The following is a 15,539-nucleotide window of genomic DNA, read 5'->3' as shown; positions in this document are numbered from 1 at the left end:
GTACACATCTTGGTTCACTCTAGTAGTGCAGAGAAAAGAAGATGAGTAGGGTATCACTGGACATTTTTCTGTATGTATACATGGTGTGTTTGAATTTTGATGAAGTTGTGCATTGAGTCTATGTAGCATAGCGGCTTGAATACCGGTTTGCATCCTTGTTGATTTATGGAAACCCACTGGGTGTCTATAGAAAAGTCCCATTGTATTCTAAATAAATCCTGCCATGAAAAATCTATGGATAGAGGGTGTATTTTTATTGTTCTTCAGAACTTGGAAGGTTGCGTTTTTAAATATACAGTTATAGTTCTAATGCCCCCTTCTCCAAAATATTTACAGCTATTGTTGCAGTTCTTTTTTTTTTATTGCCCATTTCTTATGAATAATCAAGGTGGTGATTTTTCCCTTTTCCAAAATATTTACAGCTATTGTTCTGATTTTTTAATTTCCCATTTCTTGTAAGTAATTAAGGTGGTGACTTGAGTTAATTACTTCTCTCTTCTCCAAAATATTTACAATTGTTCATTCTATTTTTATTTCCCATTTCTTATAAGTAATTAAGGTGTTGATTTGAGTTAATTGCTTTTTAAAAATTACCCAAATGCTGGAAACTGTTAGCTTGTGGTACAAACACACTTCCCTCCCATCCATTTCAACATTGTCTCACAATCAGCGCAAGGTATAGTTCCAACCAGTGTTTGAATGTATGATAGTCCTTCTTAATGAGGCCATATCACCCATAACTATTAAACAATTTAAAGTTATAGTTATACTTCAAAAAGAATGAAATTATCCTTAAATCAGTTGCAGCAGCAATGTAACATAGTGTTTTTTTAAACAGTGGGGATAGAAACTAATTACAAGTAACTATTATATGTAACTAAAAATTCCCAAGTTTTTGCCTCTGTTACCCTCACCTCTTATTTAAGTATTTAGTATCTGTTTTTAGATTTGTCTGTGCCATCAAGCTTATAATGCATGAGTAGAAAATCTTTGGCCTTTTAGACATTTGGGGCAAGCAAGTTTGAAAATGCTGGTTTTTTCATTAAACCAAACGTTGGTGTTATCTTGAATGTCTTAAGTGTTGAACAAATAGTAGTGAGTATTGTAATAATTAGCAGACATAGCTAATTGGCATCTTACATTAACCAGATGACATCAGCTATAGAAATAACAATGGGGGACATATTTAAATTCTCTTGAGTTTGTTACAAATTTTGCTGCAGGAGAGTACTATATGGGGAAAAGGGGGTAGACAAAAGCCCATGGTTTCCTGGACACATTAGAGAAAATGAGCTCATTGTTTCCAAGTTGGAAGTTTTCATTTTGATCATATTGCTGGGAAAATAGAAAGGGAAGAACACCACTTTGATTTTTTTGAACTAAAACCAATAGTTTGTCAAGCATACTAGGAGAAAGAATCTTTTTTTGAGTTGTGTGAGTTCTTATTTCAGCTCTTAACTTTACCTGAGGTTTCCTGTATAAGTCAGCATGTGTTTTATTTATGGAATTCCATGTATGACTAATGGGTCACATGCCATTCCGAAAGCAGAACTCTGTAACCATGAGTCTTGTGGATTTCTTTTGAGGCAGGCCATATCTTACATTGTGTTGGGTGTTAAATTATCTTTATTTTGATATTAAACGGTAAAGGTTTTCCCCTGACATTGTCTAGTCGTGTCCACCTCTGGAGGTTGGTGCTCATCTCCATTTCTAAGCCAAAGAGCCGGCATTGTCTGTAGACACCTCCAAGGTCATGTGGCTGGCATGAATGTATGGAGCGCAGTTATTATTATATTATGGAGTTTAAAAAAGGCTAGTGAAAACAATTGATCCTTCCCTTCAGTCTTTGGGGTGTGTGTGTGTTAATATTAGCTGTATGAACTGAGCAAATAGGTCATCTCATCAGTTGATTTTATTGTTTTCAGGGGGCAGGAACAAATGAAAAAGTCCTGACAGAAATTTTTGCTTCTAGAACACCTGCAGAAGTCCGGAATATAAAGCAGGTTTATGAAGAAGGTAAAATTTTGAGCTTTCAACTTGGAAAGACTCCTGCATTTATGGGAATGGAAAATGGGTAGAATATGACATTGCTTCAGTTTTTGCCAATTGAGAATTTGGACCCCAATTTCTTTTGGATCCTATTTATCCAACAATTATGGAATTATGATTCCACTTTAACTGATACCGTTCAATCCTCTGGAATTCTAGAGATCATGGTATAGCTACCAAAACCACACAATTACTGGATATTCTAAGGATTGTGGGGACATTAATCCACAAAGTAATTTGCTCAAGTTCTGAGTAGGGCAAATGCTAATTTGTAGTGCAGAATTGGAAGAGAAAGTAATTTAAAGTTTTTGGTAATAAAATGACTCTTTGGGGCTATTTCCTGTTGTATAAATCTTCGGATGAATTGCTAGCAGAATGAATTCATGCTTGCTGCACTTTTCCATTCCATTTTCTGATGTTGTTAGGCCAGTTTATAGCTGTTTCTGCATTTTTAGAGAACATCAACTACATTAACTTCCATAGGCATCTTTTCCATATAACATTAATTGCTTCACAAAAATGATGCTTCGCTTTTGTGAAGCATCATTTTGTGCTGATGCTTCACAAAACCAGCATTATTACAAATAGTTCATATTGTGTTTAATGGTAACTGTTTATGGTCTTTTGTAGAATATGAAGCTAACCTAGAAGATCATGTAACATCCGACACCTCTGGTTATTATCAAAGGATGTTGGTAGTTCTTCTTCAGGTAAGTTTTTATTATAATAGAAGTTAAAGGTAAAAGGTAAAGGTTTTCCCTGATGTTAAGTCCAGTTGTGACTGATTCTGGGGGTTGGTGCTCATCTCCATTTCTAAGCTGAAGAGCCAGCATTGTCCATAGACACCTCCAAGGTCATGTAGTCGGCATGACTGCATGGAGTGCAGTTAGAAGTTCTTTTATACAAACTGGAGTCTAGAACATGTTTTCAGTTCACATGACAGGAGCCCCCCGTGGCGAGGTGGGTTAAACCCTTGTGCCAGCAGGACTGATGACTTGAAGGTTAGGTTGCTGACCTGAAGGTTGCCGGTTCAAGTCCAACCCAGGGAGAGCACGGATGAGCTCCCTCTATCAGATCCAGTTCCATGCGGGGACATGAGAGAAGCCTTCCACAAGGATGGTTAAAACATCAAAAAATATCCGGGCATCCCCTGGGCAACGTCCTTAGCAGACAGCCAATTCTTTCACACCAGAAACGAGAAACAACTTGCAGTTTCTCAAGTCGCTCCTGACATGAAAAAATAAGTTCACATGACTCTTATGTTTAAAAGTTACTTTTTTAGACTACATCTCCAGTCCTCCATCAACAGGTTGGTTGGTGGCCACCAATTTTAGGAGTAACTCCAAAAAAACTTTTTTCCAAACTGAGATTTGCCCAATTTATATAAACTCTTTATATTCCAAGATGTTTGAAAGTCAAATATATGAACTAAGAATCGAGTCATCGTTATCCTCCTTGCCTTGAAGGACGTAACTTCTATTCATTTTTTCTCATTGCCATCTATTCCTTGGAGAGCTAGTGTTACTAGTCCAGTGTTAGAGATGAACAAAATTGTCAGTTTTGCATTGTACTGCAATTGCAAATTCTGTTAAACCTAATCAAACAACAAACGGAGTCAAAAGTCTCGGCATCTCTTGTGGAAATGCACTATCCCTTTCATAAGATTGGTAGTAAGAGGACCTACCCATAGAAGTTCAGCAGTTGGATCTGTTGAACAATAGGCCCTCCACTTTCATGGAGATTAAGGGTGCCGAACCCCTGTTAAACTAGAAAACCACACACATTTAAACATGTTTATTTTAAACACCTCTCTAGGGATTTCTATGTCCTCTAGGTCTAGAAAGTGACCACACAGATCATGTAGAGCAGTGGTTCTCAACCGGTGGGGCCCCAGATGTTTTGGCCTTCAACTCCCAGAAATCTTAACAGCTGGTAAACTGGCTGGGTTTTCTGGGAGTTGTAGGCCAAAACACCTCAGGACTAACAAGTTGAGAACCACTGATGTAGACATTTCTAGAGAGAACATAATCAAATCTACTAATAATCAAATCAGCAAAAGTTAAACACAGAGGTGGAAAGCTGACTATATTCAGCATTCAGAGCTAAAATGCCCTTTCTCTCCCAGGCAGAACATAGCCTAGTATTTGGAGTATACTCATACTGAAGGTAAAAAGTATCAAAGATCGTTGGTAGGAACCATGTAGCACTCCAGACTTTGTTGAATTGCAAGAGCCAACAGCTGTAGCTTGCATAATGAACACTGAAGAAAATTAGGAGTCCAACAACATTTGGAAATTCCTGGTATAGGACATACAAAGTGAAGAAATAGAGTGTGGGTACAAAATTCCCTTTGAAATTATTTTCAGTTTAGTGAAGGTATGGTTTTAATCCATATATTAGTTAACCTGCACTTATTTTTTCCCATTTAGGCTAATAGAGATCCCGATGGCCCAGTTAATGAGAAGCTAGTGGAGCAAGATGCTCAGGTAAGATTTCCTCAGACCTTTTTTCATCTATGTGAGCTTGAGAAAGCATCCTATAGACAGAACCAATGATAAATTCAACTTGAGGGCAAGATTCCTACAAGGAAATGATATTAGCAGCTCATACAAAATCCAGGGATGTGTGTTTAAGAAGGGTTGTGGTGACAGAGCTGACTGAAAAATGGCAAACATTTTTTTTGTTTTTGCAGAGTGACACATTTTTAAAAGCTTTTAGGAAATAAATGGCTGCTAGAAAATGAAGTGACAGTCATGTTTTAGTGACTGCTGCCATTTTCTCAACAAACTGGCCTTTGCTCTATATTGCGATCTGTGAAAAATAAAATGTTAGCAATCAGCTGCTTTTTCTAAGAATTTCAATTAGTGTGACCCCTTGCAAAACAACAGCAACAATTGCCCCACCAATCTATTAGGTAAATGAAATGTTCAACCAGTATTGAATTAGATTTTTTTTTTAAAACTTGAAATGGAACTAGTAAAGGGTGAGTGAAGATTTTTTTTTTAATGAAAGGAACCCAGTGCAATACCAAATATTGTTCTCTAATACCCAGAACTTGGAAATGTTAGTTTTTTAAAATATAAGTCTTCTTAGCAGCATAATTATTGTGCCAAGGGGATTCTAGGAGCTGAGTTCTAGAAATGTAACTTTCCTAAAACCTTGGGAGGCAGTTCAGTTTACTAGATTGCCTTGTGTCTCACAGGGAGCTTCAGGACTGAGCATGGATTTGATCCATGCTGCCTTGTTTCTAGCTGAACTCTCTATACTAAATCAATTTAGCATACATCATAATGATGATAGTCATATAATAACTCATTTCAAGGTGGGGAGCTAAAGCTATACTGTTATTTAAAAGTAACTATATTGCAGGGCCTGCCACTACAGATAAGATTATTTCAGGAAGATTTCAAGCAAGCCAACGTTTCTGGTGAATAATGTTTCCATGGCTTCACTTTGTTTTCTCTGTGCCGGTTTACAAACAGGAAAAGAGTGGCAGCAACAAAGCAGCCAGTTAGATCATACGTTATTTTAGATTTGGCTGGCTGTGTTAATTATAGTGATCCTAGCTGCTCCTCCCATGACAGCTTCATCAAATACTGTACTTTCACAGTTTTGAATCAATAGAAGTGACTTTCCAGTTTCTAGTAGAAATAGATGGAAAAAATAGATTTTGTAGAAGAAAAAACAACAACTAAAAACAGCACAGATTGAGTCTCCCTTATCTGAAATGCTTCGGACCAAAAAACATTGGGATTTGTTTTTCTTGTTGGGATTTTGGAACATAATACGCTAGCTTGGAGACAGGACTAATTGTTGACTTTCAGTTTCAGTCTGAACATTTTTCATAGCACATTACCTGAAGGTAATTTTGAACACAATAATTTCAATAGATTTGTTCATGAAACAAAATTTGTGTACATTGAACCACCAGAAAGCACAGGTAACTATCCCAGCCACCCATATGGATATTTTTGGATTTTGGAGTGTTTTGGATTTCTGGACAAGAGATGCTCAACTAGTATTGACTATACTTTACGGGCCTTACAGAGATAATAGGAATTTTCACAATACATGTTTGCCAACTTCATGTTGATTTCTGCAGGCCTGATGAAAATAGTGGAATCCTGTTGGCCTAATGAGCAATTCCTGCTGTTTCGCCCTAAACCAGGCTCTTGAAAGTAACAGGGAATCAGGCAGTTTATTTAATCAGAAATTTAAGTAATCTTCTTCTCCCTGTGAACTTTAAATGGTCTTTTGGAGTTTCTGAATGAACTTCAATATTGCTACAAGCAGGGGAGACCTGTTCTTTGGAGATGTGTTCTTTTGGGTCTAAATTAGTTTTGAAGAAACACCATGATTTGTTTTGAATCACAGTCTCTTATGAGTCAACACTTTCCTCTCAAAGGAATGCACTGTGGGAGCTTCAAGAGCAATTTTTAAATTACCAGAATGGCGGCTTCTCAAAGCAAAACAACACCCAAAGGCAGCAATTCATCTTGCTATTTGCACAATCCCTTGGGTTGTATTCAGTGTGGGTCTCAGGAGTGGCCATTGTCTTCTGTTTTCTGTGGTATAAGTGGAAAAAATGCCTTGCAGTCATTGTTAATCATGTCATTGTCACACTAACCTTTAAGCACACTTTCTTATTCATGGTCATGGCCCTTCCCTAAATAAAACCGGTGAGAAGTAATAAAGTAGTGGATGGTCAACAATGGCTTCCAAATATTTTTTATTCTCATCGAATCTAGTCAGAATATGCAATGGAGATGGATTATGGGAGCTGTAGTACAAAAACTTCTGAAGGGCAACAGTTGCTTCTGTTCCTAGTGAAGAAAGGTTCTTCTGAATGTGTCCATCTACACCACTGCAGCTTGTCAAGTTACTTATTCAGGCAGTGGCCAGACCCAGACCTCTTTTTAAAATCCAGACAGCGTGTTTAGTTGTTGAATTCTCCTGGTTGGTTATTCCACAATTTTAGAGGAGCCAACAAAAAGATCCTCTGGGTGACAGTTGCCAATCTAGTCCTGGCTGATTGAAATAACTGTCCTTTGGGGAAGTGTAGCTAAAGTGCTAGAGAAGACTTATGTGGCCTTCACCCTGCAGGTTTCAGAGCTCCATCCTAAAATGAGCACATCTACGAGGGCTATCCACAAAGTAGGTTAAGTTTTGGATTTTAAAAAGGACAAAGTATAGGATAAATCATTTACCATATGCAGCTGAAAGGCACATTCCAATACTACAATCTCACGTAATCCCCACTGAAATCTAGGCACGTTTCATATAGATAAATGAATTTGAAAAGGTCTGCCCCAGTAAATTTGCCGCCTCTCTCCTCCGTTTCCAACAATGAGGGTGTGGCTGGCAGTGCAGCGTTTTGGCTATGCTGCAGGAAGGGAGAAGGGGAAGAGATGAGGACACAAGCGGGGAATTTACTGGAGCAGTACTTTTCAAACTCATTTATCTATATGAAACATGCCTAGATTTCAATGGGGATTACATGAGATTGTAGTATTGGAATGTGTCTTTCAGCTGCATATGGTAAATGATTTATCCTATACTTTGTCCTTTTAAAAATCCAAAACGTAACCTACTTTGTGGATAGCCTTCGTATATTTTGTAAGATACATAGTGGCATAGATCAGGGGTCCTCAAACTTTTTAAACAGAGGGCCAGTTCACAATCCCTCAGACTGTTGGGTGGAAAGACTATAGTTTGGAAAAAACATGAATGAACACACACTGCACATGTCTTATTTGTAGTGACAGGCACATAATGGCATAGAACTTAATTTAGCAATCCAGGGCACTGTTCTAATGTACTGGAATAAACACCACATGGGGAAAATTCAGTGGGTGAAGCCAAGCGCACCAGAAAAATGTTGCAGAATGATTTGAAAGGCTACCCATAATAATGTAAACATTACCCTTTTGGACCTATAAGGGAGCATAACATGGAGGATCTGGCCAGACATCACCTTTGCAACCCAACCTGTGAATTGCTATGCCATTTTGAATGAGCGTGTTGCATCTTTTAGATTTGAACAGACAGCCATAAAAATGATGAGGGCAAATGCATGCTGCCCTCATTTTCCTTTTGCATAGAGGCTTATTTACATAGTAATTGGCAAATATGTTCAGAAAGGTTGTAAAGAGGTTTTATAATTGTACCAGAGGCGTTGGTGTAATATCAAAACAAATTATGATCCTATCTGCATAAGTAGTTAGTTAATGCTAGCAGATGGCTTTAAATAAGTTCTCTTGAGTGGACAAGGCTAGCATCTGGAATCGTGTTTTTTCTTTATGAACTTTGTGAAATGTCGGCCATGGAAGCTATCATGTGATGAACTATTCATATGAAACCATCTGTGAGGCATTTGATTCAAGAGCATTTATATATTTAATTTCTAGGCTTGTCCGATCGATGGAAAAAATGTTTCAATTCTCGTTTCTAAAGTAGGGGGTGCCGGCGCTTCGATATAGAAAGTATTTCCGAATTTTTCACCCAAAAATTTAAGATATTTCCGAAAATTTGTAATGATTCTTAATGTTTCTAAAATGGCAGACGCGCATGCGCAATCGCAAAAAAAAAAGGAAACCGGGGGGGGGGGCTTTTACAGGGCTCTCCCGCCCTCATTTCTTGAGCTATCTTCATCAAATTTGGTACAGTGGGAGATCACATTCAACACTCTTTGCTCAACAAATTGCAGAAAGTTTCCTGTCTCCTATGATTTTTGGTGAATTTTCATAACTTTTTATAATACACTATTTTTCAATATTTGAAGAAACCTGTTCCTGGTTTGAAAGTCTTATTTCCTGTTCAATTGGGTTCTTATTACTGTGAAAGTCCCTCTTCTACTTGTGTAGACTTTGGATTAGAAATTCAGCACACGCCAAGCAATGCCTTGACAGGAGTGCCACTGTCCTTTGAAAACTATAAATTGCCTTTGAACTTTTTGATCTATGGTGCCACTGGCTGACCTTGTGATTGCCAAAATGAAACTCTGGCCGAGGACTTTGGATTAGAAATGCAGCACACACCAAGCAATGCCTTGACAGGATTGGCAATGTCCTTTGGAAACTATAAATTTCCTTGGACCCTCTATTGAATCAAATCAATGTCTGACCTTGTGATTGCAAAAATAAAACTCAGCCCAAGGCTTGGGAATAGAAACGGAGCATGAGGGAAGCAATGCCTTGGCAGGAGTGCCACATCCTTTGGAAACTATAAACTGTTGTGGACCCTCTATTGAATCAAATCAATGTCTGACTTTGTGATTGCAGAAATAAAACTCAGCCCAAGGCTTGGGAATAGAAACGGAGCGTGAGGGAAGCAATGCCTTGACAGGAGTGCCACTGTCCTTTGAAAACTATAAATTGCCTTTGAACTTTTTGATCTATGGTGCCACTGGCTGACCTTGTGATTGCCAAAATGAAACTCTGGCCGAGGACTTTGGATTAGAAACGCAGCACATGCCAAGCAATGCCTTGACAGGATTGGCAATGTCCTTTGGAAACTATTTCTTCCAATGTACCCTTTTAGGTTTGAAAACAATGTGTGTCTTTGTGATTGATGCAATAACACTCAGCTTGGGATTACAAACGGAGCGTGAGGGAAGCAATGCCCTCGCAGGAACGCACATGTCCTTTGGAAACTCTAACTTCCAATGTCCCCCCCTTTTAGGATTGCTAAGAAGGGCTGATCTAGTGATTGCTAAATTAAAAAAAAAAGGCAGAGGTCTTTAGAAATGGAGCGTCAGGAAAGCAATGCCTTGGCGCCCACGTCCTTTTAAAAATAAAAATTGCCTAAAGCCACAGCAAGGACTCTGCCAGATCCCACAAGCCCCAAGCCAATTCCCCCCCCCCAAAAAACACACACAATATCCAGTCAGCAACAACAGCCAGCACTTAACAGACCCAACCCCCAGAACACTTAGCCCTCTCTCCCCTCAATGCGAACCACTCTCTCTGCTCGGTAACCCAGCCCCGAATGGCTTGCCTGGGTTGGGGAGGGTTTTTTTATAGAGATCTTACACGTGGACGCAGAGGACGCTAGCCCCCACCTTTTCCAGCCATCGTGGAAGTCTCTGGTTGGCCAGGGAGCGGCGGCCATTTTAGGCTGCGCTAGGCTCCCATTCAAGTTAGGTTGCAGAAACAAAAAAATTTTAAAAAAAATATTTTTAAAAAATATATAAAAAATTTTTTTGGAGGAAAAAATTTAACGAAACATTAAGACACAATTAGAGAATGGGCCAACGATGGTTCGAATTACATTGCCAGTTGCGCCCAGGGACAACGTTTCAATACTCGGTTCAAAAAGCGAGAACATTCCGAAACAATTCCGAAATAAGAATCATAACGAATTTTTGGACAACCCTATTAATTTCTTTGATTTTTTGTGGTTTGTATGTTCCATAAAGTGAAATTTTCTGTTTATATTCAGCACCTCCTCAAATTAGGTTCCCTAAGATACCATCCTCCAAATAGAATTACCACCAGTTATCCTTTGCTAATATAGCAAGTGCTGGCTGAGGATGATAGGAGCTGCAGTTTATTATATCTGGCAATGCGTGTCCCTATGTGTATTTGGTAAAGGCTGTATTTAAATACACTTGTGGCTAAGTATCTGCATTTCTAAAAGATTTGTCCAGAAAAACAGAAACATCTTCAAAATCTGCCCTTAGATAACAAGACTTTATTATTTTCTTCTGAACAGGAGCTGTTTAGAGCTGGTGAGCTGAAATGGGGAACAGATGAAGAGAAGTTCATCACCATTCTGGGAACTCGAAGTATTTCTCACCTGAGGAAGGGTAAGATGGTGAAAACATTAGCAATATGTAGACCTGTTACTGTGATTTGAGCATGTTGAACATTATTATTGTTATATATCATTGTTTTATTTAAAATTATCTATATTATTATTTATTTATTAAATTCATTTCTATACTGCTTTTCTCACCCCTGGGGGAAACTCAAAGTGGTTTACAATATGGTGAGTAGCAAATTCAGTGTCTCACATATACAGTGCATGGAGGAAATGCTTTTCTTGGCAACTTATAAGTACTGTACAAATAACATGAAAATTTAAGTGCACATAGTCACCACATGTATTCTATCTTTCAGTGTTTGATAAATATATGACCATCTCTGGCTTTCAAATTGAAGAAACAATTGACCGGGAAACCTCTGGAGCTATGGAGAAGCTGCTTCTGGCAATTGGTAATGAGAAGTCCTCTTTAGTACATTGTTCAGAAGAAATTCAAACAAACTTTGTTTATTCAAGGATAAATAGTTGTATCTTCTTTATTGAGGTCCTTAGAAGTGGGGAAGTAGCGATGGTGATCTTAGTTGCCTTTCACCTTAACATGGTCTGAATTCTACATTTTTAATGTTATTAAGAGATAGTAGTGATAGATCTACTGTGCATGTTTATGAATCAGTTCCATTGTGTTCACTTTACTGATATCCTCGTGGACATAAAATTGCAGCCTAGATCATTGTTTGGTTCTATTGGAGTCCTAGTTTAAATACAAATATTTTCAATTCTTTGTAGTTATTTATTCATCAAAGGAGAGCCAGTGTGGTGTAATGGTTTGAGTGTCGGCCATGGTTTGAATCCCAGCTTGGCTAGGAAAATCCACTCTCTCAATCTCAGAGGAAGGCAAAGACAAACCTTCTCTTGAACAAAGCTCACCAAGAAAATCCCATGCTTAAGGTTGCCATCAATTAGGAATGATTTGAAGGCACACAGCAAGAATAAAGTAATTTATTGTTTCTCTGTCCACCAGGACACCCAACTTATCATACAGTGAAATTGTTAAAAAAAAAATCCAGAACAGATTACAAAAATACAGGTTCAAAAAAGTGAAGCCCGGATTTAATCCTCACCTGCTACTAGAAGCACAGCAGGAATAGATTTAAATTGACTTCCCTTACGAGAGAGCATCACAACCAAACTGTTGCTCCAGAGAAAGCACTGTGTTGTGCTACCTTGAATCCCAAGGTAGTGGGACACAAACAGGACCATAAGATCTCAAATGCCAGACAGCCTCATCCAGGAAAGGTGGTTTATTATATATCCTGGTCTCAAGCTATGTAGTAGGACCCCTTGTGTACTGCATAACTAAATCACTACAATTCCACTTTAACTGCCATGGTTACATCCTGAAGTTAGTACGTGTAGTTCAGTGAGGTTGGAGATTTTAACTATCCCTCTCTAAACTAAGAAATCCAAAATTCCATAGGATACAGTCATAGCAGTTAAAGTGGATTTATACCACTATAACTATGTAATATGAAAGAGTCCCCCGTCATAATGAACACTTTGAATTGAAGTCGGAAACAAATCAGAACTCAGCACAGCTGGCTCTGGACTGGTGACATGCGGTGTCCAAAACACAAACTATAAACAAGCTGGCTGCCACATTTCCTGCTAGTTGTAGCTTCTGAATACTTTCCATTGACAGCCCACTTAGTTGGAAGGCGAATGCCATTTCCAGAAAACAGCCTGCCATTCAATAATATAGGATTTTCAAAACCTTGCTTTCACATTAGAATATATTGTTTTTCTTTTCCAGTGAAGTCTGTCCGAAGCGTCCCTGCCTATTTAGCTGAATCACTTTTTTATGCAATGAAAGTAAGTCATTTCAACAGCAAAAACATTTTTGAAAGTTCAGGTTTGAACAGTTCTGAATTAATGACCTATGTCTTATTTTCTGAAACTTTTAGCTGCTTGATAGTCTAATCCTATGCATGCTTACTTAGAAAAAAAATTCCTATTTTGTCCTCCAAATATCACCCCTACATAAGCATGTATGCTTTTTTTTTTTTTTTTGCTGAGAAGTCTGAGAAAGAAAATGCCCAAAATGTTCAACCATATATGAAATAAAATATATGGGAAGCTTAGTTTAAAAAAAACCCCCCACTCTTTTAATGTTTAATACATGCTGTATGGCATTTCAAATACTAATGAAGATACTGACTGACCATGGCTAACACAAAGTATTTTTATGGGTTATTTTAGTTGAACATTTGTTGTGGATGCCATAGATCAGAGTGTGCTGTATGTCAGATGGTTCATATTCTAACACTTGCACTGACTAGATTGTATTGTTAATTGATTTTCAAACCTTCATGCTCTATTTTTTTAAACCAGGGAGCTGGCACCGATGATGATACATTGATCAGAATCATAGTTTCAAGGAGTGAAATTGATCTCTTGGATATCAGGAAGGAGTTCAGAAAGAATTTTGCAAAATCCTTGTACCATGCAATTCAGGTAGGGCCTTTAGTTTATACTCTGTTTGCATAGAAAATACAACTCGATATATGTTACCATTAAAAAACAGAAACAAGTATGAGATGTCTGTTACAAAAATGTTATAATCCATAACAATTCAAAGATACAGGGTGAAATTTTCTTTCATATTGGTATGTGTTAAATCAATAATTGTGAGGTTTGTAGGTTGCCATTGGAAATGGGAATACATTAGTTTAAATATAGCAAGTGTGAGGCTCCCCTGATGGCGCAGCGGGTTAAACCGTTGAGCTGCTGAACTTGCTGACTGAAAGGTCGGCAGTTCGAATCCACGGAGTGGGGTGAGCTCCCACTGTTAGGCCCAGCTTCTGCTAACCTAGCAGTTCAAAAACAGGTAAATGTGAGTAGATCAATAGGTACTGCTTCTGCGGGAAAGTAATGGTGTTCCATGCAGTCATGCTGGCCACATGACCTTGAAGATGTCTACAGACAATGTTGGCTCTTTGATTTAGAAATGGAGATGAGCACCACCACCCTGAGTAGGACACAACTAGACTTAATGTCAAGGGAAACCTTTTCGTTTTATAGCAACTGTGGCTGAAACTGATTTGTAGCTTGGTTATCTCTTTTGTAAGCGAACTTTCAATATCAGCATTGCTGTAATACTCCTTGTAAAAATTACTTGGAATTCTGTAAGTGGAGGTTCGGGATTTGTTTCTCCAGCTTTTGGATGAAATGTAGATAATAACATGACTTTTCAGATAGATTCCATCTACTGTTTCCAATTGTATGATTGTACAAATGGATTTCATATGGTGATAGGTAAAGCTATCCTATGTCGAGGATTTCTTTCTTGGAGTCACAGCTGACTTCTTCCCTGTTTTGATTTGCAGAAAGACACATCTGGGGACTACCGGAAAGGTCTCCTGCTGCTCTGTGGGGGCGAAGATGACTAACTTAAGAGCAGTACAGAAGACAAGAGATGCTCGTTTCCATGTGCCTTCCTCCCTTAACATGGCTAAGCTTGTTGGCATTTAGAGCTGCATCCCTATTATAAAAAGCAATTTGCATATATGTAGTCAAGTGATAAAAGTAACTCTTCCTGTTGAAATTTGTATTGGACCAACTATTTAGGATTGCCACTGCTCACCAGGGACCTTTTTTTGTTGTTGCTGTTGTTTTTATTGGCATTGTTTATATTTCAATGCATTGTATTTTATACATTATTTCACTACACATGCTTCCTTAAAAGTCAGGCCAGTCATCCTGAATCCATTAGGTTGGATTTCAACAAAATGAATTGCACTGAAATCCCTTTCAGTGGGAGATATTCATCTGCATGATTTACTTCCATCCCACTGATTTCAGGGGGGACGAAGTAAAACCATTTTTTTGGTTAATCTTAATTACTAGTATCAAGAAGAATAGACCCACTGAAGCCATGGCATTTAGGTAAGTGTTGATTTATGAAGGAACAATAAAAAAATCTTTATTAGGAAAAATTGTAAATTCACAAACTGTGTGCACTTTTGAGTTCTCTAGAACTCTTTACGATTGCACATTTTATGACATAGTAAATTCAGTTTACGATCTCAAAAATACAGGAGAGGATTTCAGCCATCATTCGAGATTCCAACTCTTATGTATACATTCCTAACTCAAAAGAATTTAACAGAAATGCCTCTCATACAAATTTACCTCTTTTCTTTGTAAAATAGACAAAAACCCAGAACTCTAATTCCTTTTTTATAAAAGTGAAACAAAATACATTCCAAGAATTCAAACCAATTTTTTAGAACTATATTTTATACTACATTTAATACTAATTTGAAAAAAAGCTTCTGCTAGTGGCTTTAAAATTATGAATTGTGCATAAACCATCTTCCTGTATTTGTATTGTATGGTGCTATTAAAAAGTGGAAAAATAATTGTTTGAGTAGTATTTGTTGATACAAAGCAGGTACACAATGCAGAGTATTTTAAAGACTTGTTATTATGTTACACTGATTCCGCTTCCATTTCAGTTTTGCTGTTCAGTTGCTGAAGCCCTGCCTATAACTTGATGATGGTAAAGTTTTGGATGTCCAGACAGTTTGGGTTTTCCTCATCAGTCCTCCTAGTATTGAATTGTAGGAAGTGTCAAGACCCAGGCTGCAGAGCACCAATAACCATGCGCAGAGGCCAGAAACCATCTAATATCTTTATTAAAGGAATATATAAAGTTAATAAAAACAAGT

The 15,539-nt window shown here is 37.9% G+C and overlaps 1 protein-coding gene across 2 annotated transcripts in view; it reads left to right on the top strand.

Moving 5' to 3' along the window:
* The window catches only part of anxa5 (annexin A5), a 61,130-nt gene extending 45,900 nt beyond the window's left edge, over positions 1-15,230 (top strand). For both annotated transcript variants that reach the window (XM_062983605.1, XM_003221802.4), the window contains exons 6-13: positions 1,926-2,016; positions 2,680-2,759; positions 4,479-4,535; positions 10,762-10,855; positions 11,169-11,264; positions 12,623-12,681; positions 13,201-13,323; positions 14,196-15,230. In XM_062983605.1, coding sequence (XP_062839675.1) covers positions 1,926-2,016; positions 2,680-2,759; positions 4,479-4,535; positions 10,762-10,855; positions 11,169-11,264; positions 12,623-12,681; positions 13,201-13,323; positions 14,196-14,258 — 663 coding nt within the window. In that variant the 3' untranslated portion in view covers positions 14,259-15,230. The remainder of the gene's footprint in view (positions 1-1,925; positions 2,017-2,679; positions 2,760-4,478; positions 4,536-10,761; positions 10,856-11,168; positions 11,265-12,622; positions 12,682-13,200; positions 13,324-14,195) is intronic.
* Positions 15,231-15,539: the final 309 nt, after the last annotated feature.

Source organism: Anolis carolinensis, chromosome 5 (assembly GCF_035594765.1).
Source record: "Anolis carolinensis isolate JA03-04 chromosome 5, rAnoCar3.1.pri, whole genome shotgun sequence".
In the NCBI taxonomy this organism is placed as follows: domain Eukaryota; kingdom Metazoa; phylum Chordata; class Lepidosauria; order Squamata; family Dactyloidae; genus Anolis; species Anolis carolinensis.
This window is presented reverse-complemented; position numbering and strand designations above follow the sequence as displayed.